The 21,797-nt window shown below is 39.0% G+C and overlaps 1 protein-coding gene across 3 annotated transcripts; it reads left to right on the top strand.

Moving 5' to 3' along the window:
• Positions 1-8,384: 8,384 nt before the first annotated feature.
• LOC146558402 (uncharacterized) lies at positions 8,385-17,828 on the top strand. Of its 3 annotated transcripts, XM_085247747.1 has the most exons (6): positions 8,408-8,529; positions 9,355-9,418; positions 12,401-12,823; positions 12,934-13,079; positions 15,529-15,605; positions 17,105-17,828. In XM_085247747.1, exons 1-5 carry the CDS (start codon positions 8,515-8,517, stop codon positions 15,592-15,594), a joined length of 714 nt encoding a protein of 237 aa, XP_085103873.1. In that variant the 5' UTR covers positions 8,408-8,514; the 3' UTR covers positions 15,595-15,605; positions 17,105-17,828. The 3 variants fall into 3 exon arrangements, with proteins under 3 accessions (XP_085103871.1, XP_085103873.1, XP_085103870.1); XM_085247745.1 differs by lacking the exons at positions 15,529-15,605; positions 17,105-17,828 and having other exon boundaries at positions 8,385-8,468; positions 12,934-14,368; XM_085247744.1 differs by lacking the exons at positions 15,529-15,605; positions 17,105-17,828 and having other exon boundaries at positions 9,355-9,430; positions 12,934-14,368.
• The last annotated feature ends 3,969 nt before the right edge of the window (positions 17,829-21,797 follow it).

Raw genomic sequence — 21,797 nt, 5'->3', positions numbered from 1 at the left:
GTCAAAAACTGCCAAACACACAGACTTATCACTCTTCATTTTAAGTGCAGTCTTACATGTTGTGTTGTTTTTTTGTTTTGTTTTGGGGGTGTTGTTGTTTTTTCACTATGGATGCAAAGTCTGTCAATAAAGATTGACTGATTTACTGATCAGTAAAATTACAGATATTTGATTTTCAGATATCATTAAATAAAGCTGTGGTAAAACGAATCATAAATGATCAGACACAAAAAAATAGGGCAGAAGCACTGGGACATCAATGACACAAAAAGTAGTGTATACCATATTCAAAAGGAAAGCAACACAACCAATGGAACACCAACAGAAAATGTTAACAGAGAATAGAACAAAAGGCAGCCAACATCCAAAGAGGATCAAAAGCACTGGCAGCAATATCTAGGGACCTGTAGCCCCTAAAGCACCCACACCCATAGCTATATATTATTATTATTATTATTATTATTATTATTATTATTAATAATAATAATAATAAAGTGTTTTCAGTAATAGGATCAAATTTGGAGACTGTATACAAAGACTCCAGTCATTTGTTTTTATTGTTGTGCTTTTTGTTAAGGACAATTAAAGACACTAAAATGTCATTTAGTGCTTTTATTATTATTTTATTATGATCATATTAGTTGACATTATCCCAAAAATCAGCTAACATGAGAAAAGTATAACAACACATTGTTGACAAACATGACACTCAAAATTACATTTTTCATTAGTATTCATGTGAGCCTTTTAGTGATATCAGCAGTGATGCTGGCACATTTGGGGAGAACTGTCTTTATCTGAATCTGGACACAGGCACACACAGCAGGGAAAAGCAGAGAGAGGGGGAGGGAGACCTCTGACCTTTTAACTTGTCAAATGTTTTAAATACTGAGCTTCAGCAAACATTGAATGTGAAATTATTTCATATCACTTTATATCTTTTTTATCTCAAAGGCAAATGTCTCTTACACTGTATATAATGATGCATTATCTATCAAATAGATAAATATTGTTTTTCTAAATATTGTCTGAAAATGAAAGCTTACTTATACGATATGGGTAAAAAGAAAATCCCAAGATGTAAAAAATGTAATAAAATAAGTAGAGTAATATATTAAATATTATTTTATTGGGGGAGAAAATCAGACCTGTCAGTCATAACTGTCTTAATTCATATAGAATAGATATCAGAGGAAAAACAGGCTGACGTTTGCTAAATGGGTCAAACTGGGCAGAAATGATACACATAAAATCCTTATAAAATATGATGTAACACTATAGACCAGCAGGCACGTGCAGAGGGGGGGGGGGGGGGCTATAGGGGCTTGAGCACCCGCCCCTTTCCTGATGGGTGCCCAAAGTGCCCTTTTGTTGAGCCAACTTTTAAAAAAAAAAAATTATTATTTTTTTTTTATGTGTGTGTGCGTGCGTGCGGAGTCCTGTCTGTGCCCCTCAACAATAATATTGAACTATTAATCACAGTTTTGCTAAATAAAAGGATCTGGCTTGCATCAGTCACATGATCACATTTAACCAATGATCGCCCTTGACGGAAGAACGCGCTGGTTACCAGCCGGGAACGAGCTCACAAAGAGCACGCGCATTTTTAGCGGTCCGGAGCTGTAGGAGAAACACAAGTTAACTCAGAGACACAGACTGATGCGACAAAACCAGTAAGTAGGTGTACAGCTAGGGTTGCCAACTCCCTGAAAAATAAATAAGGGACACCTCGTGGCCAGGGCCGGGCGACCCAATTGTCTTCACCCTTCCCAGTGTGGTGAATTTTCTAGCTCTTTTTTTGTGTGTGAAATTATTTTTTTAACCATTTGACTTGAATTTGATTTAAGTAGATGTGTATTCTTTGTGATATGAACACATGTGAAACAAATGATCATTTAGCCATTTATTTTTAGCTCAAAATGACAACATTAACACGATAAAACAGGTCTCCTTCTTAAACAGAAGCCTGTCATGCTTAACTTTTGAGAATATAAGTAAATCTTTCTTTAAAAGAACTCTGTCCTGCTTAACTTAAAATAATAGAAAACAATAGAAAGAAAAACATTCTTGTAACAGTGCACATTTAGTGCATTTAGTACAATTGGCTTCAGTTGAGGTATTATTTCAGCTTTTCTAATGCTAATCAGCTGCTCCTGTTTGTAAACCCACTTGTTCCCATGATTACGCATCATAACTCATCATCATTATTCATCTATGTATTACTTTTATGTATTAGTCATCTATTTGTTGTAATCATCTATTCTTGCAGTTGTTTATTACACAAAATAAATTATATTATCACACTTCTGGCCACATAGCGCTGATATTCACTGCACATGCCCATATTAACGTTTTCCAGCCAGGTGTTTTCCTTTTCCCATTCTTCCCTTTCTCTGAACAAACATTGCTGCTCTAATGCTGGGCTTACACTGTGCAGTTTTAGGCCCATTTTGAGCCGATTTTTGAGTGATCGGACCGATTTTGGCCTTCATCGTGCATCGTGTAGTATACGTGGGGTAACGAGAAGTGATTAACACCTCACGACCAGCTCCCGATCATCAATCGCTCGTGAGGGTCTCACCACAGCCGTTCACACTGCTCGCGCGCAAACACGTAAACGTCGGTGAAAAAGACGGCGCAGCACGGCTGTGCAGCGTGTGATCTGGACACAAGCGATGGAGGCACAACTTGTAGAACTTTGGAAAGCTCATCCGAGCCTTTTCGATGTGGCATCACAAAATTATCACGACCACAACAACCGTGAAAATAGTTGGATTTACACTGCTGCTCAATCACAGCTGCCCGATCAATGTTTTTCATTAGCAATTTAGCAAAGTTGATGGTGGTGGTGTGTCTGTGTGAGTGTAAGACGGAGAGAGAGAGCGCGACAGATTTTCTGTTATAACCTTCATTTTATGGAGGCACAGTGTGAGCACTCAGGTCGCATCAGAGCATCGGGCCGTATAGTGTGAGACCTGCATCGTGACCTACCAACTGCGAGTCAATCGTGCAGTTTGAGCAGGAGCTGAATAACGTGACTGAAAAAAATTGCACAGTGTCTGCCCAGCTTTAGGTTTACTGTCGTCCGAGACTTGCACCGCAGTGTCTGCGTTTGTTTCCCTGTTGGCCATGCTTCTTGTTGTGGTCATTTGTTGTCTTCCGGTATTTTCTCCGTAAGCGACCTTTCCTCGACCAATGAGATGAGTGGTAATCTGAATTGTCATACTCGTAAGTGTGCTGTCAGCTCATTGGTCACAAAGCAGGAGAGGGGCTGGGAATTATGTTTTCAAACAAAGCGTTAATTCCATTAAAAGTTATAGACTACTTTTGATTCTCACTGTATTACGGGACAAAGTGCGTCCCTTATTAGCTCAATACGGGACGTGTACTTTTGTTTCGAAATACGGGACGATTCCGTATTTTAAGGGACGGTTGGCAACCCTATGTACAGCGTACACTGTAGTGTGTAGCACCCAGGAGTATTAGCTTATTACGTACACGTTGGTAAGTTGTCTTGTTGCAACTGACGCACTGAAACAAACGAGCGTGCTGTGTGTGCAACAGCGCGACAAACATTACCTGTCCTTTTATTAACTGCACAGGTAGTGCTAGTCATAGCTGCTGGCTACCTGTGTAAGGCTGTCATGGGTCTGTAGCTCTGTCACCGTTTTAGGGAACATATTTAGTTTTAAAGTAAGTTTCCGGGCTTTTCCTGCCTTTCTGGAGGGATTATATTTTACTAAAAACGATCTAATATGCATGTCCACATAATAATTATTATAATTAGAATATATTAAAAAAACACAAGCTGCATTTTAAAGAACATACATTAAGAAGCAGATTATATTAGATTTATATTTTAAATAAGACAAAATTTGGATTTTACAGCAGTAAAATTTATTGTATCTCTACAGTTTAAAAATGTAATAAGCTTTGCCCCTGCACAGAGTGGATAGTGAAACAAATGGAATCATCATAAATACATTATTTCATATTTATTACTTCCCCCTCCTCATTGCTTTATTATTGTAGCTCTAGTAATACATAATAATGTAAGGATTCTGGATCAGCACCATGATGCCCATTAGGGCTGGGCCATATTATACCGTTCACGGTAATACCGGTATAATGTTAGGCAACGATAGGAAAATGAAATATCGCGATAGAATATGAGTAAAACACGCATGCGCAGTGCCTTTGTTTTCATACGCACATGGCCGATTGTTGAGTGAAACAGATGAACCAGAATTGGTTTGTAAAAATGGTGCAACTTCAGTGATGTGGAACTGGTTTGGTGTTTGTCTGTCAGATACACGACAAAGCACATTTTTTTGCAGAACATGCAAGCGGCCGTCGGACTAAGATGCCCTTAAATCTGGGAGTAATCTGGGTCCTAAACTCCGTATCCTTCAGGTCAAACGAAAACTGCAGCATCACTGAGAGTTAAAAACTGTCTAAATTCTTTCATCTTTAATAAAAACGATCAGCGTTGCTGCTTTACCAGGTGTAACTATAAAGTTTAACTTCCAGGCATCCATGAAAACAAAATGTATTACATTTAACGGAGTTAGAAGCTAGCAGGAAGCTAGCGGAAGTTAGCTCGCTAGTTTCGCTAGTTACCTAAGCATGATATAGCATGTTCTGACTGAGAGATTTCTGAAAAAAATCAAACGTACAGCTCTGCTATCACTTCCAACATAAATGAAGACAGGAAACTAAACAGCAGTGACGTTTGTAGGGTTACTGAAGTTGGGCTAGCTGGTATATAATGATGTGCTACGTGATCGCTAGTGACACAGCTATGTTAGTGTTGCCCCCCTGGTGTGACAGGTGCCTGGGAGGGGTGCGATCCTAGATCCTGCAGCTGTGTATTGAAATAAAGAGGCACAGATCATGAACTTGTTTACGTTTCAACTGCAGGATTTATTCTGCTCATCAACAGGGGAACAAATCATTAATCGCCTCTCATAAGACCCAGCAATTCTTTGTAACGTGTGGCATAACAGCTGTCAGCGCATTGTCAAAAGTACAGGAATAACCTTGCCGAGTATACATTAACCATCATAAATATAGATAACATTGGCTCGCAGTGACCAGGTTGCCTCAGCCTTTGTTCCGGTTACACATACATATCACTGCATCAAGAAATACAATGTACTGTAACTCACAGCCCGTAAATAGCAAATAACCATTCGTATACAGCACATGAGCAGCTATGCAAGCATTAATTACAGCCTTTGCATCCTGTCTTACTTCAACAAGACATATAGAGAACACACAACTGAGAACGTGCCTTAGCATCGCTACGGTACTTGAGGCTCACTTCCCCCGCTAGCCAGTCCATTAGCCTAGCACGATCACGTTCACATCACGATCTCATTCAAAACACAATACTTAAACAGTACTTAACTTATAACGGTATACTTTCATTCACGAGTTCACAACAGTCTTATTGCTTCTACTGTGTTACCTATTAGTCATTTTGAGGACTAGTAACCCACCTGTGTATTGAAATAAAGAGGCACAGATCATGAACTTGTTTACGTTTCAACTGCAGGATTTATTCTGCAGATTTGCCTCCCAGGGGGGTTTACGCTCCTCCTGGCCGCTATGCGCCACCTAGTGGTATTTTTTAAGTAATGCCATGGAAGATGTAAAGTGTAATTAGAAAATACTGATTTAACACTGAACGATATAACAAAGACCAAAATATAACTGGGGTGTTCCCTTTATTTCCTTGTATGAAGACATAAACTGAACTAACATCCCCATAAGTCTTTTTATCTCTTAATTTTTTAACTATTAGTGTAATCCAGATTTACCAGCCACACATTTCAACTTAACACATATGTTAACCTTTTACATTAGCATAACATAAACAGTGAAGCTGAAGGACGAACACTAACACTTTTCCACTTATAAAAGTTAACGTTAAGGTTCCTCATGGTTAGAGACAAATGCAATCGCATGGCAGGATGTTGTAAACGGACCAATCTTCAGTCAGGAGAACAACTGAGATAATCCATCCACAATACAAGGTTAGTCATTAATATACTGCAGCAACATGGGAATAGAGCCGCTGCCAGAGAATTCAACATTAATGAATCAATGGTACAGAAGTGGAGGAAGCAAGAAGAATGAGTTTAATAAAGTTTGATTTATCTGACTGCTTTGTTTCGCTTAATGTGCCTTATAATCCCGTGCACCTTATGGTCCGAAAAATACGTACTGCACACTGCAGTTTAATGTTGCAAAGCACCTCTTTTTAACTTCAGTGGATATTATACATGGTTATGCTCAGGATATGTCAGCCCATTTCTACTGGAAATGCCTTTTGGTTAAACTTTCAGCAAGGAATTTGCATTTGCACTGTTAAATTTTTATAAAGCTTTAATGTACATAAAAACCAGCTTCTTGTTTAAGTGAAAATAAATGGAAGGTTGTCTGTTTGCGCTAGTAATGTTGTGGAGTTGTATTTTGTCTCGCATCAATTATATCGTCAGTTATATCGTTATTGCAAATTTTCAAATATATATCGTGATAAATATTTTTGGCCATATCGCCCTGCTCTAATCCCCATAGTATATACGGTATTCTGAAGAAGGTCTAAAATGTCACTGTGTGTGCATGTGTGTGTTTTATTTAGATGGATTTTAAAAAAAAATATTACTCATGATATAACATTGTCCAGACATGCCTGGTAAGGACATGAGGAGGAAACAGCAGGAGCTGTGTGAGGCTACTAAATGCAGTGCTATAACATTTTTCTGTCATCATTTTATTATAGATTAAGTGCAAGCGTTGTTAGGTGTGGATAATTAGATTATAGTTTATTGCAATAGCAAGTTGTGCCTTGTTCTCAAGTGGAGAGGGATATATGAAATGATGGAAGGAAGAAGAGAAGCAAAGAGTGATTCACAAGCAGAGCCTAAATTATTTCTCACAGTGTTTTGTTGCCTTATGGTTCCAAGCGCTGTCACCAATCTTTGCATTTTGTTATTATCTCATGACACTTGTTTAATCAGCTACCATCTCTCCTATGGACTTTTTAATGTCTACAGTCTCAGATCAACACAGCCCTGCCCTTCCCATATTAGATTCTTGATGAATGTGTGTTGTTGTTATTCAGCCTGGTTCAATGTGCCCCTTTTTAACTTTGAGCACCCGCCCCTTTAAACCTCTCTGCACGGCCCTGTACACCAGGGGTGGGCAACTCCAGGCCTCGAGGGCCGGTTATAGACCCTGCTATAGTCCAACTAACCTCAGAATATATAAATCATGATGCAACAAACACAGCAGTATTATTAATCCAAAATGATGGCATTTATTTTCAGGTGCATTCTGCTGCTGATACTTACATACTTTAAGTTTCTGAATATATAACTTTTTACTACCTTATATAGTTTTTACTTGAAGAACTTGAGTAGTTTCTCCCACACTGAAAACACTTTAATGATAACATTATTTTAACATTAGCTAAAAAGATTGATTCCTTTTCTTCACACACTGCTGAGTTTGTCCTGTCTGATCATCACAGGTGGAAGGCCTTTGTCTCATCAGCTCTCCCTCAGAGATTATCACAGATGATCTGCAGCAGTGAGTTTCTCAGTCTGTCCTGACTCTGGACACTTGCATTTCTCAAGCATGGAAATCAAATGTGTGATAAACTGCAGAATTAAAACACAAGTTATTTTATAAATACATGTTATACTTTTATTTTACAATCACAAAGAAAACAAGAGAAGGGAAATGTGCAGGACAGACAGAAAGGTGGCAGGTTCAGAGAGCATACACTACTACAAAAAGAGCGCACTGAGTATTTCCTGTTCGTGTAAGTATTTGTGTTATTAGGGGTACTAAATAAAATGAGGATGTAAAGTGGTTAAATTACTACACTGGCCAAACGCCCCTGTGAATAAATTACCATTCTTTTAACTTTAACTTTCTCCTTAAAACAAACATACGTTTGACTTGACACCACCAAACAAAACCTGCTTAGGCACCACAATAAACAAACTCACATTAACATTAGTGTAATCGATCCTGATGTTTGTATGGGACTGTAAAAGTGATATTCAGTTGAGTGTCATGGTCCTCCTGTCCTCCACAGCTTTCTGTCAAGGTTTAGGCAGCATTCACAACCTGTCTACATTTTTCAGATTGAAGCAAAGGACCTTGTATGAAAAGCGGTTCATTACTAGAAGCTTTTTAACACAGTCATCTTTGGTGACATCTGGCAAAAAAAAGTGGGCAAGTCTTTTTTTTTTTCCTTTTCCAGACTTGTGAGCTTTTTTTACTCACAATTCTGACTTTAATCTCAGAGTTTTGAAAAAAGAAAAAACATAAGACGTGCCCACTTTTTTTTCTTTCCAGTGGCACTAATAGTCTTCCGCAGCCCATGCGATCCCACATTTCCTGTTGGCTGTCCCGGTGCTTGCTTCAGCTTCAAACGGGCACATACAGCCAAGGTAATTTGGAAAGCTGGATGATTTTATGCATTTACATACAACTTGAATGCTACGCAAACAGGTATTTACCCCCAAAACAAGTTTTCAAGTCTAAGACGTCAGATAAACTTTTAAGTTAACCTTTTCATTGATTCGCAGTGTGCTCGCTGAATGACTCAGCACGTTTTAGTTTAATGCTACATTTTCACGATTTAAACAGCATAAAACACATAAATAGACCTATGTCGGGCATTGTCTGACCCGCAGAATATTTTTTGCTAGTAAGTGTCTGTTCGCCTTTTTTATCGAACTGTCAATTTTGAGTTTTAACCAAACCGCTAGCTAATAACTCAGAACGGCTGTTTCCGGTATTCATCACGCCTATTATTTGATCCTACCCCGATCTCGTGCGTGCGAAAAAAGGATTGTATTAAAAGTTTTACTTCTTTATTACAGTTGATAATTTGTTATCAAGCTGCGTTCAGCTGCGACATTTTCACAAGTCACTGCCAAAAACTGATTGCAGCTTCTACCTATCGGAATGTTGTTTGTGGCTTAAAATGACTTGACATCATTCATGAGGGATACATTTGACATGTGCTTCACATATTATAGACCAACAAGTTATCCTTTTTTAAGCTTAGTAACTTAATTACTTTTGCTTGCAATACATACTATTTTTGTGATATTTACGTTTAAGCACTTGGTAAAATATTGCAAACCCTTTCACGCGTGGAACATTATTCTTTTATAGCTTTATTTGCAGCTTTCTGACATGAAAAAGCATGGTGGAATATCTTGCTGAACTTTTTTTTTTTCTCATAGAGAATTATATTTTATACAGTGATGCAAAAAACAAAAATGCCCATTGGCTGAAAATCGGGAGTGTTTGTTCTTGTCATTTCAGTTTGTGAAAATGGCTGTTAAGCACTATCTGATAATCCCGATTCTGGCGGTGTCTGTGTTGGCAGGTGAGCATCATGGTGAGTTTGTTCTGTAAATCATTGTAAAACCGCTCACACCTTGTCAGATCTGGACACAGTTATTTAATAAATACTACAGACACATACAGTGGGATGCAAAAGTTTGGGCAACCTTGTTAATAGTCATCATTTTCCGGTATAAGTCGTTGGTTGTTACAATAAAAAATGTCAGTTAAATATATCACATGGGAGACACACACAGTGATATTTGAGAAGTGAAATTAAGTTTATTGGATTTACAGAAAGTGTGCAATAATTGTTTAAACCAAATCAGGCAGGTGCATAAATTTGTGCACCACAAAAAAAGAAATGAAATCAATATTTAGTAGATCCGCCTTTTGCAGAAATTACAGCCTCTAAACCACATGTGTCAAAGTCGAGGCCCGCGGGCCACAGCCGGACCAGCGTACATTTATATCCGCCCCGCGAGATCATTTTATATAGATTTATTATTATTGTTATGCATGACCCGGCGATATGAGGCGCTAATAACACACAAACTACAGATCCCATTATGCAGCGCTGCAGCCTCCTTGCAGAACGCTAGGCTACCTGGGAACATTCCCCCGTCAATCAGGTCAAACTTCTGTTAGCTAGCCCCTCACAATGGCGAAGAGAAAAGTTGATTCTGAAAACAGAGCCTTTCAGCACCGGCGGCGGGAGACTGAATATATGTTTACAAACATTGCTGGTAAACCTGTATCTTATTTGTGGAGCTAATGTGGCTGTAATTAAGGGGTTTAATTTAAGACGGCACTACGAGTCAAAACATAAGCTGAAAACTGAGCCTGTGGCCTTCCATTTTCTCAATATGTTCCTAACTGTGGAAACAGACAGCTTAAATCTCTGAGACAGCTTTCTGTATCCTTCCCCTAAACCAGTGGTTCCCAAACTTTTTTTTTTTTGTTAGGTCCCCCTTTGTTTTACAAGAAAATGTTTGCGCCCTCCCCCCATGCGTGCGCACAAACACATCCTCCAACAACACACACCCATATTTTGCTCCATTGCGGTTTATTTCACACCTCAAACATTTAGTAAACAATTAAGCAAATACAAGTAATCTGCAATAAATTACAGGTATAATAAAATAAACTACTAACTCTTTTACGCTACATCCACACCTACACGGGTATTTTTGAAAACGCAGCTGTTTCTATGCGTTTGGGCCTTTCGTCCACACGTAAACAGCATTTCTAATCACAGAAAACTGAGATTTTTTAAAACTCCTTTTTTGCGTTTACGTGTGGACGAGGAATACAGAGTTCGTCACGCAACGTCAAAGGTATGTGCCTTTTTTCACGTCACGCTGTGCACCACGTTGTTTACATGAGATGAATTGCAGAATGGCAGATAGTCAGATTAACAGTATTTTATCTCTATCTTCAGGTTTTACACGCTTGCATATAAACACGCAATTACTGTCCCTCTATTTAGAAAGGCAGAGGCGTCACGGTGTGATTATTTTACGTGTAGTTGTTTTTTTTCCTGTGTAATAATTTTCAACATTGCTATCAATACATTTTTCAAAAAATGCCTCTCTGTGCAAAATGGGTTTAAAAATATAAACAACTGTGGGATGCTGTTTGTCCGTGATTTGAACCGGGGGACAAATCATTGCAGGATCAGCCTGATATTATTTTTATCCCGCTGTAACTTTACTGTATAAAGAGCTAACATCTCCAAAATGTCAGGAGTAGTTAATCATTACAACAAGTGTTTGTAAACTAAAAATCAAGAATGTGGGATACCGTTTGTCCGTTTTTTGAATAGCCCAGCGCTGCTCCCGACGCAGGGAAAACCAATTCCGCAGGGGAGACCTACCTCGGCACTTGTGCAGGTGAAGCCAAAGGGCAGATATGCGTCACCATATTTTCTAGTCTTTGGCTTAGAATGAAGTTGGTTTGGAAACATATTCAGCGATGCTTCATCTCCTGCTTTGTGTTTGTGTGGGAGCCCCGTGCTAGCAGTGTCCAAGCGTTTTTTGTCGTCCCCCCCCTGCTCCCCCCTAAGGGGCGGGCCCCACATTTTGGGAAGCTCTGCCCTAAACCATGATGGTGAACAATCTTTGTCTTCAGGTCAATTGAAGGTTGTTTTGAGACCCCCATTGCTACTCTTCAGAGAAAATTAAAAGAGGAGGGAAACTTACAATTGGCCCCCTTAAATACTCTTTCTCATTATTGGATTCACCTGTGTATGTAGGTCAGGGGTCACTGAGCTTACCAAGCCAATTTGAGTTCCAGTAATTAGTTCTAAAGGTTTTGGAATCAATAAAATGGCAACAGTGCCCAAATTTATGCACCGGCCTGATTTTTAAACAATTATTGCACACTTTCTGTAAATCCAAAAACTTCATTTCACTTCTCAACTATCACTGTGTGTCTCCTATAATATATATATATTTAACTGACATTTTTTATTGTAACAACCAATGATTTATACAGGAAAATAATGACTATTAACAAAGTTGCCCAAACTTTTGCATCCCACTGTATCAATGTGTCTCCAGGAGTTTAAATTGGTGCAGGGCTGCATTAAAATCCTCTACATTCAATCTTTTAGCCTTCTGATGAATTAACACTCAAATATAGACGCAATAAGTGTGATCTGGAAAACTGACTGCTTGTTAAATCAGTTTCTCCTTCAGTTCGCTATTTACCAGAACATTCTGCTATATCACAGGTAGACTGGTGCAGCATCAGCTATCTGTCTCACACGTCACTTTTCCATTATTCTTAATAACATGCAGATATACCCGATGAAGCTCTCACATCCTGCTTGCTGCTAGATATCTCACGTTCCTTCACAGGTATATCTGGACTGACATTAGTAGGTCTCAGATTCATAAAATCTCAGCTGGTGAACACGTACTCTTTTAAAAGGATATGCTTTTATCTCTCTTTGCTATTTATCAAGTGCGTTTGTTGTACGTTTGGCATTATTCAAAGTATTGAAACCGTTGTCCTTTGAAAGCTGTGACAGGTTCCAGCACAACCAATGACCCTGAAATGGATCAGCTGAAGGTGGGGGATGATTCTGCTCCTTCAGTACAGGAAAATGTCACAGCTGAACCTGGAGAGACTGTCATTCTCCCTTGCAGAAATCCTAAAAATATTCCAGTCAAGGTTTTAGAGTGGCACAGAGCTAACAGTAGTCAGTATGTGCTCAGCTATCGCGATGAACAACTTGATTCAGAAGACCAAGATCCATCTTTTATCAACCGAGTGGATGTGAAGGACAGAAATATGACACATGGGGATTTGTCTTTGATTATGACGAATGTAACAACTAATGACACAGGGATATACGAGTGCAGAGCCTTTCAGAGTGGACCAAGCCGCATGAAGAGAGAAATTCTTGTCGTCAGCATTGTCAACCTGAAAGTCGCTCACTCTGGTGAGTTTATAAAGATAAATAAGATAAATTTTGTTATAAAGATGTTGCAGAGGGCACTTTTCTATAAGATGATATCTAACAAAAGTCCAATCATACACCTCTGTCTGCAGGCCAAAAACCTGGCGAGAGGATCGATGGACTGAAAGTGGCCCTGTATGTTGGAGAAGGGGTGATTATTGCTGTTGCAGTTGTAGTTGCAGTTGCAGTAACGGCTGGAATTTGTATCTATAAAAGACCTTCTCGTAATTCTCAAGGGGTAATATAGAAAAGTACACAATTTTTTTTTAACAAAGGTCATGACTGAAGAGCAGAATTAATTTCCTATCTGAACCTGGGATGGGAGGAAACGAGGATGGATGTGTTGGACTGAAGACCAAATACTGCCGCCGTGTGTCTGTTTGCATTGCTCTCAGTCTTCACAGAAAGGATGACTTGATAAAAATCTACCAGTGCTGAGGTTACAGGACTCGCTTGTGTGCAGCTTCAAAAAGATTAGAATTTCTAACACACAACTAAATTCAAATTTAAGAAACAAAAGTGACAGTGCCCGTTTTTTAAAGAATTTTCCCCAGAGGTCAGGTGGTCCCTCTCTGAAGCCAGACTATTTATAACAGTTCCCAGAAAACTGAGAGTAATGAGTTAAACTCAGTCATCCAGATTTATTTGGTGGGAATTGTGCTCACTATCTTGATCTTTTAGAGCACAGGTAACAGACTCCAGTCCTCGAGGGTTGGTGTCCAGAAACTTTTCCATGTGCAGCACAACTGAATACAATTACTCAGGTGGCTCAAGAGTTGGCAATTCGTCTTGTAATCGGAAGGTTGCCGGTTCGAGCCCCAGCTCTGACAGTCTCGATCGTTGTGTCCTTGGGCAAGACACTTCACCCGTTCCCTAATGGTGGTGGTCAGAGGGCCAGCAGCCTCGCCTCTGTCAGTGCGCCCCAGGGCAGCTGTGGCTACAATGTAGCTTGCCATCACCAGTGTGTGAAGGTGTGTGTGTGTGTGAATGGGTGGATGACTAAATGTAGTGTAAAGCGCTTTGGGGTCCATATTATATTAATTTAAAATAATTTCTTCCAACTTTCTTCCAACTTTCCTTTGATAATCAAAATATAATTAAAATGTTGTTACTGTTTCACTTTGTACTGTGCATAATGGCAATTGGTCCCTTTCCCGTCTATGTCTTCAACCAATCAGCACACAAGCTTGTTCCTTCTGAGTCAGTTAAATTGTGACGGTGCTCAGCTGAGAGTTATGTAAACAGACACCAAAGCAAGAGCAAAAATCCAAGAAAAGGAAGTAAAATGAAATGTTTGTTATGACTTTATCTTTCAAAAGTCAGCTTTTAAACTGTCCCTTCCACTAACGCTAATTGATATCAAGTTGAATTACCTGCTTTTCCATGTTGACATTTTTCTTTCTTTCGTGGAGCTTTGTCACTTTTTGCTCTTCTGAAGTTTTTCAAGAAATTGCTTTCTAATGAAGAAAGTCATTTGTGTTTCCAGTAGAGTCCTACTGGAGGATATTGCAAACATTTTTTTTTTTTTTTTTTTTTTTTTTTTTTTTTTTAATGAAAATGAAGTTGTTAATTTTGTCATTTTGTTCATACACATATGGGCAGCAATGGAAAAAATTTTACTCAGAAGAGATGGCTGTTGAAAACGGCACGTGCTTTTTATTTTTCTCTTTTTTTTGTAAACCTGGCTGTAATATGACCAACACTAGCAAGAAAAAGTACAAGATCAACAGAAGCAAGAATAGGATTCATTAAGAGAGAAGAAGGCTTTGCTGGCTGATGACACTCCAGAAGAAATTTAGCTGGGTTGCAGACAAAAAAATCATCAAGAAGATGTAAAAATGCCACGTCGACTCAACTTCATGGTCATTTTGGAGAAAAGTTTGGAGATGCAACAGGACTACACATGTTTGAAGCTCCTCATCAAAAATTACCTGATGTCCTGAAGTGTGACTGAATGGATCTTGTCCTTGACTACAGACCAGCGTGCTCAATCAGCGTGAGGCTAAAAGTGTCCCTACCAGCCTCACAACTGAAGACACCATCAGAAATAGCAGTCTGGAGTGATCTACTGAAAGGTACATACTGTTTAACTGAAGTCACACTGGCACGCTAATCTGAAGACAGTTAAGCAGTTAACATTAGTTTCTCTTAAAGCAGAGGTTTCAAATTTAAACTCCTTAAGAAGAAACCACCTCAAGACACGTGTGTAGTTCATTGACAGGCTTTAATCTAACAGTTTTCTCTTGTACATGTACAGATCACAAACTGTCAACAAAAAGGTGCTTATTCAGCAAACAGCTTAATCAGTAATGCTTCCTGATTACACAAAGGCAGCCATACAGCCAACCAACAACAATATGTTTCACAAGCCTGAAAATGAGTCTTTTAGTTCTTGCACAGATTTCCACGCATCTCAAAGTGAAAGCTTCACAGGCCTGAACCATCAATTCAATGACTTAATTCGTTTAGCTGTACCACACATTCCTCCTGCTGCTAAAACCATCTGGAAAACATACAACTTCAAACAAACTTTGCTATGATGAAAACTGACTTCACAGCCAAATTCTGCTGTAGTTCCATTCATCTTTTTACTTCAGTGATGTTCTTTATATCTCCATCACTCACTGCTGCAGGTAACCAGGCCAAACTGTTTCTCAAAGTTTTCTGTTTGTGATTTTGTGTTTTAGATCGTCACATGGAGTTTTGGCATGAGCCATCAATATGGAGCTTCCCTGTCTTTCCCAGCCTTATAGATACATCCAAGGTGAATGACCTGTTGGCAGCATGCTGCTTAGTTTGTTTGCCTTGAGGTTTTTTGTTGTTTTTTTTTGTTGTTTTTTTTGTTTTTAGGGAACTAGACAGCCAGCCCAGAAACACTACTTACTTGAACAAATTATTACTATTTTATCAATGTACGAGGCCAGTAAATTGTTGTTTCTCAGATTTATGATGTCACCCGTCACTAGTTGGGGCTTTGGCAGGAAATTTTGGACAAAGAAAATAAGTGGTTGTAAACTCACATTAAACCACCTGATATCTCACAGGTGTGAAGTGGGGGGGGGGAATAAGAAAGCAAACCAACCATACATTTCAGGAATATTTAACTGTCTCTCTTTGTTAAAGACGTTGATGAAAAATCCTGTCACCAGGGGGTGACTGCCCTGACCGCAAAAAATGATTTTTGGCCTTCTAGAAGTCTGATGAGTTCATGAGCTCAGTCACTCGCTTTGTGTTATACTTAATACTAAAAGGAGGATTATCCAGGAAATACCTGCATATATGTTTTATATGAGGGGTCAGATCCACCTGCTTACAAAAAACAGTACAAAAAACCAACCATTTGTACACATATTTACAAATGGCCTGCTGAATGGTGCATGGAGCATGTTCATTGGTTCATGGACCTCCCTGAACTAATGGCATTTATTGCAATTGTCATCTTGCGGGGGGTTAACAGGGTTCCATCTCTAAATGACTGCTGGTCAGCAAACCTGGGAAACCCACAGATAATTGGAACTATGGCACGAAACCGCTTCCAAGACATCACGCTAAAGTGTAGGTGTTGCATGGTTTTTTGTACTGGTTTTATCAATAAATCTCAGCAACAAAGGACATACACCCATGTGTGTTGATTCTCCCTAAGATGGCAAACTGAAACACTCCAAGTTGGTGACTTTTGGAGATTTATTTCCCTGGATGATTGAGAATGCATCAAGATGAAACACAAAAGGAAGTGCACAGCTTTTAGCAGCTCAATCACACACCCCCACTCCCCTCCCTCCAGAATTCCCAGGTAACAACCTAATATACATATGAATGACTAGCCAATTTAGCTTCCACTTGGCTGAAGCTAAAGCTTAGCTAAAAGCCTACCAGCCATTTGGCTGCTCTCCGGGTTTTATAGGTAGAAAAGCCAAATGGCTGCTCTCTGGGAGTTTAAGTGTAAAGACTGACCATTGAGGACTGAGATCTGGAAAGTTTTCTGTTCATGGCTTCAAAATGTTAATCTGAGCCACTTAATCATCACTTTTACCTTATGTAATGATCCTGTGTGATGTTGGAAAATACAGATTTGTTCCGTTTGGTCAGTCCTTAAAAAGCTGAAAGTCACAAACTGTGATCATCTAGGAGCTCTAATGAGGCAGGAATGGATCTCCATGAATCAGGATTTGACCCAGACACTGATGTCCATCATGCCACATAATTGATAATAATCAGTTTTATCATGTTTTTGTTTGTTTGTTTGTTTGTTTTTTCCAACAGGAAAGAGGAAATGAGGGGTGCATGTCCTTCGTGCACTGATGGAGATGTTAACGAAGCTAAGGAGAAACCTGAACACTTTACCCAGATGTTCAGGACATGAAGAAAGGGTGGCTGCTGCACAGAACCAGGATCGGGCAATCCACGCTTGTTTTCTAAAGAGGATTTCTACCCAAAGTTGGGCAGATTTTCTCAAAGAAAATACTCCTGTGTCTCTACCAATGGATAAAAATGTTGTATTTTAAGTCTGTAAAATATTCTGTTTACTATTATAATGATGTGTATGCGTAGTTTTAAATCTTCTTTGATAATAGGCTTTTTAACAAAACTGGCTGATTTTAATGCTGTTAACTGTGCAGTTAAGTGATCATGCTCATTTAATCAAATTAAAACCTACTGATGTTCTGACCTTCATAGTCAATCTAGTATCTAGCTGTAGTAGTATGTTACAAGCAAAATGTATTTTAAGTATCACAATTACTCTTATAATCTCATACAATGTTGTGAATCAATGTTTGTTTCATTTGTACAGTCATTAGCAGCAGTCTTTAAGCAATTAGTTAGCAACTTGCAGTTATCTATAGAAAGAGATATTATGTAAAAATGCAAAAAAAATCTGAGCTAATAGACTCAACATTTAATATAGCGTCATGCACGCACCCATACATTACTTTTATTTCTGTAGAAATCTGTATTAGGACCTGTGTTTAACTGTATTTTAAATAAATTAACCTTAAAAAAAAAGAATTCTTTGTTTACCTCAAACATTCAGGCGATCATACTTTATGATCGGATGATCAGGTTAAGAGCCTCGGATGACACAGAGGCTCTTAACCTGAGGAGAAGGGAAAACTGTGGAGTTATCGATGGTGGTAATTAAATGGGGGGGGGGAAATGATAGGTGAACAGATTCCTTAATAACAAACTACAAAAGAGAAAAGACAAATGTTGATGGGATGCTGTCATGCTTTATCAGAATAAGTCCATCTATTTTCCTCCAACTTTTTAAATTCAGGGTTGCAGCAGGGGTGGGGGTGTTGGAGTCTGTCCTACGTGTTACACAGTCCACCCTGGATTTTCACACCTACACCCAGATCAGCTAACAAGCATGTCTGGATTGTTTGGGGAAGCTGGAGAGAACCCATTCATACACAGGGAGAACATACGAGCTCCTCACAGAAAGACCTCAGCCAACCGGCAGGTTCAAGCTCAAGAACTTCTTCCTATGAAAAGATAAAAAAAGATGCTAGCAATATCCCGTTAGCACTGCCTGAGTTTTTAATTCAACTAACCTCTGTACCACTGGGCTGGCCATGGTGGTAGGTCCTAGATTTAAATCTCCCTGCTGGCTGGTGTCTTTCTAGAAACTTATGTTCTCCGTGTGCTTGTATGTACTTCAGCTTCTTCCCACAGTCCAAAGACATGCATAGGTTAGGTTAACTGGCAATTCTAATTCTAAATTGGCTGTACATGTGAATGGTTTTCTGTCTACAGACTGGTGATCTGTCCAGACTGTACCCTGCCACTTTCTGTATGACAGCTGGGATACAGTGTTTTCCTGTTTTGTTTTGTTTTTTGGCGGGGCCACTGTGTTATACTGAAGTCTTTAAAACATAATGAGACCTGATGTGAGTAGAGGCACATTCATTCACATCCTTTTATCCAAACTGAGCAACAAAGTCACCACAGTTAAAATGAGCCACACCAATAGTGACTCGTTTAAACTGACTTTAAGTAGAAATATGTTCTAATTAAAGACATCTGATGTCTTTAATTAGTGCCTATAATGTAACTGTGTCCAGGAATATCGGCATTAGCACACAAGTGTCCAGAGACAGAGGGAAAGTTTTAATTGTAAGTACTTAAAAAGGCAGCAAACCTGGTTAAGAAAAAAGGAGTAAAATAATGAATCATCAAACACCTCCATAAAACATGGGGTTAGCTACAGTGGTAACCATTGCACAGCCCTACTGTAGCATTTTCTTAGGTGGAAATGAAAACAAAAAATGAAGTTTATTTTTTCTCATTTCATTTCTCATTGTATTTGTTCAAAAGTAAATGTTAAGCTTTGTAAACCTTTGACGACTTCACATGCTCCTGATCAAAGGCAAACCATCACAGCTCGTTGGTGTGTTCATCATCATCTTTAACCTCTTGCTTGAATGTCGCTCCCAAAAGAACAAATGTTTTCCTGACACGTATAAGACTGATAATTATACAAAATTGTCTTTCTAATGATCTTTGTGAAGTTATTGTCTGCTAGCGATAGCTTTGATAGTTTGTTTTTCCTATCTGAAGAACCTAATCTAAACTTTACAGGTGACTCAGGTAAAAAAAACGTGCCAGTGCTGCTGATGTCAGCCTCCATCTTTCCATCTTTAGTATGTTGGCGCTGCACATATGGTCATGGCAGCTTATTGTGGCGAGCAGAGCCGAGGCTGATGGCTTTACAGAAGCTTTGCGCTCCCTGGCAGAAAATGACTCTCAGGCTTTTGAACATTAAGACTCGATTTGGAAGTCTGACACAGCAGCTGGTCGCTGTAACGAGCCATCTCACCCACGATCACTTCTCAGGGTTTCTGACTTAAAGGGATTTCTCCCCCAGATTCCCATTTGGAAGGCAGACAGCTGCATCGTGCTGCTGAATGCAGAATGAGACGACAGGAAACCTCAGAATGATGACAAGATCTTTTTATCCCTTTCAAATGAGAAAAGATTCATTATAAAACTGCAAGAGAGGAACTAAAGGGCAGCCGTGGTGTGTTTGGGCCGCTTTTCTATTGAATTTGAGCATTCAAAGTCCTTTTTTACTGCTAGCCTCATTTACTCATACATGTACTTTTAACTAAACACGCTTGCTATGTTGGATCGATGCACTGATGGATGCCTCACGGGCAACTTGGGATTCAGTATCTTGCCCAAGGATACTTCAACCTGCAGAATGGAGGAGCTGGGGATCAAATCACCAACCTTCCAATCAGTAGACAACTGAATCTACTTCTTGAGCCACATGTCATCCCTTGGAGCCCTCCAAGTTTCCTTGAAGTTTTCCTACCAAGGCCAGTGTCCTAACATATAATTCCCTAGTGACCTGATTTTGCATTACATCTTCAGATTATCTTCCATTTCTCTGAAATTTAACCTGGAAGTTTTTGCAAAATCTCAACAACACACCAAACAAACGGCACCAAAAACATTCTCCCAACTTTGCTTGACTTCAGTGGAGCAATAAATTTGGTAAACTCTACAAGCAGCTTTACTGGCTGGGATAATTTTGCATTTTTCACTTTTGTTGTACACATTTAGTGAAATCAGGACCTGAGCAAAACTGCATACCTCCATCAGGAGAGCAATCACATACTAAGCCTAATACTTTCTACCACCAGAGTCCTTGTGTGCTTCCTAACATGGATTATTTTCACTGTTTTAAAGTGAAAACCCTAAAATGCGTCATCTCATTAAAGCTTACAGAGGTTCCTTCATTAAGCTGAAGGAGTCCAGCACGTGTGGATGAATTTGTACCATCAGAAGCTTAAACAGCGAGTTGGGCTGAATGTAAAGCCTGAAGCTCGTCCACATATGGACCTCTTGTCACACATCTTTTTGTATCTCATGATTGGTAGCTAGAGGATGCTCCAACCCCCAACAAATGCTCCATTTCTGTCCATTCATTCTTTCTGTCACATCCATCCTCTTTATCCAAAGATGTCAAAACACGAAACAGTTTCTGCTCAGCAGTTCTTATTAATGTCTAATTTAAAAAACATCGAGCAGCATGTCTCCTGTAATGTCAGGGTAAAAACAAAAACAACTGAACAGAACTTCAGTGTTGATTTCTGCAGAAACACAGCTGTCCACTGGTGCTTCTGCACTTTGGCCAGCAGATGGTGCCCCTGCGCTGCTCCTCGTTCCACTGCGCTCCAAAAATAAAGAAGTGAAAAAAAAACATTCTGAGTCTTAAACATTCATAAAAGAAGCTGATAGCATAACAGGAAACTATAATAAAGAGAATAAATAATTAATGCACCTGAATATGTCTCAATTTAGAAATAGAGAGGAGAAAATAAAATAAGTACTTCTTTATTTCCACCTGTCCTTTTTAAATTATATGTATATTGTATAATATTTACTGTAATTCAAGCAATTTGATGACATTGACCATAAAAACAAGAATTCTTGTAAACGCTACAGAAATATAAGTTAAGACTCCTCTGTCCCCACAATTTAAATAAAACTATAACCAGCTGAGTCTCCCTGGTGACTGATTTTTAATATGCTCAACAACACCAGCTAAATCTAAGTTATTAATATGTTACGATGTCAGTTCAGCAGCAACAACAAAAACTCTTTTTTTCCAGATCTTCATGTGGCTGCTCATGAACTCAGGGTTATTTAGTAAAACCATGTGCATGCTGATGTCAAATTCAAGTAAAGAATTAGTTCTGCTCCTTAACCACGTGTGTCTATGTCAGTCTTGCTAGACCTGTTTTTACAGGCCTCAGCATAATAAATCAGATAAATCAGCGTTTGTGTAGACAGTTTACCTCTAACACACAATCTGACCTTTTGCAGTCAAACTGGCTCTACATAAAAATAAAAGCTGCCTTTACAGCTCCGTCATGTTGAGATTTGTATTACAGAAACATATTTTACTGCAGTTACATGCCTCTTCACAGTGTTCTCTGTTCATGTGAAT

This window comes from Mchenga conophoros, linkage group LG15 (assembly GCF_057382185.1).
Source record: "Mchenga conophoros isolate Kocher_MC1m ecotype Shallow Benthic linkage group LG15, M_conophoros_male_GT1.1, whole genome shotgun sequence".
NCBI lineage: Eukaryota > Metazoa > Chordata > Actinopteri > Cichliformes > Cichlidae > Mchenga > Mchenga conophoros.
Note: the sequence above shows the minus strand (reverse complement) of the source record. Positions and strands in the feature narration are given on the sequence as shown.

Coding starts and splice junctions, on each gene's coding strand:
- LOC146558402 (XM_085247747.1), top strand. Junction 9,419..12,400: donor GGCGGTGTCTGTGTTGGCAG/GTGAGCATCATG, acceptor GTCCTTTGAAAG/CTGTGACAGGTTCCAGCACA. Junction 13,080..15,528: donor CTTCTCGTAATTCTCAAGGG/GTAATATAGAAA, acceptor TTTGTGTTTTAG/ATCGTCACATGGAGTTTTGG.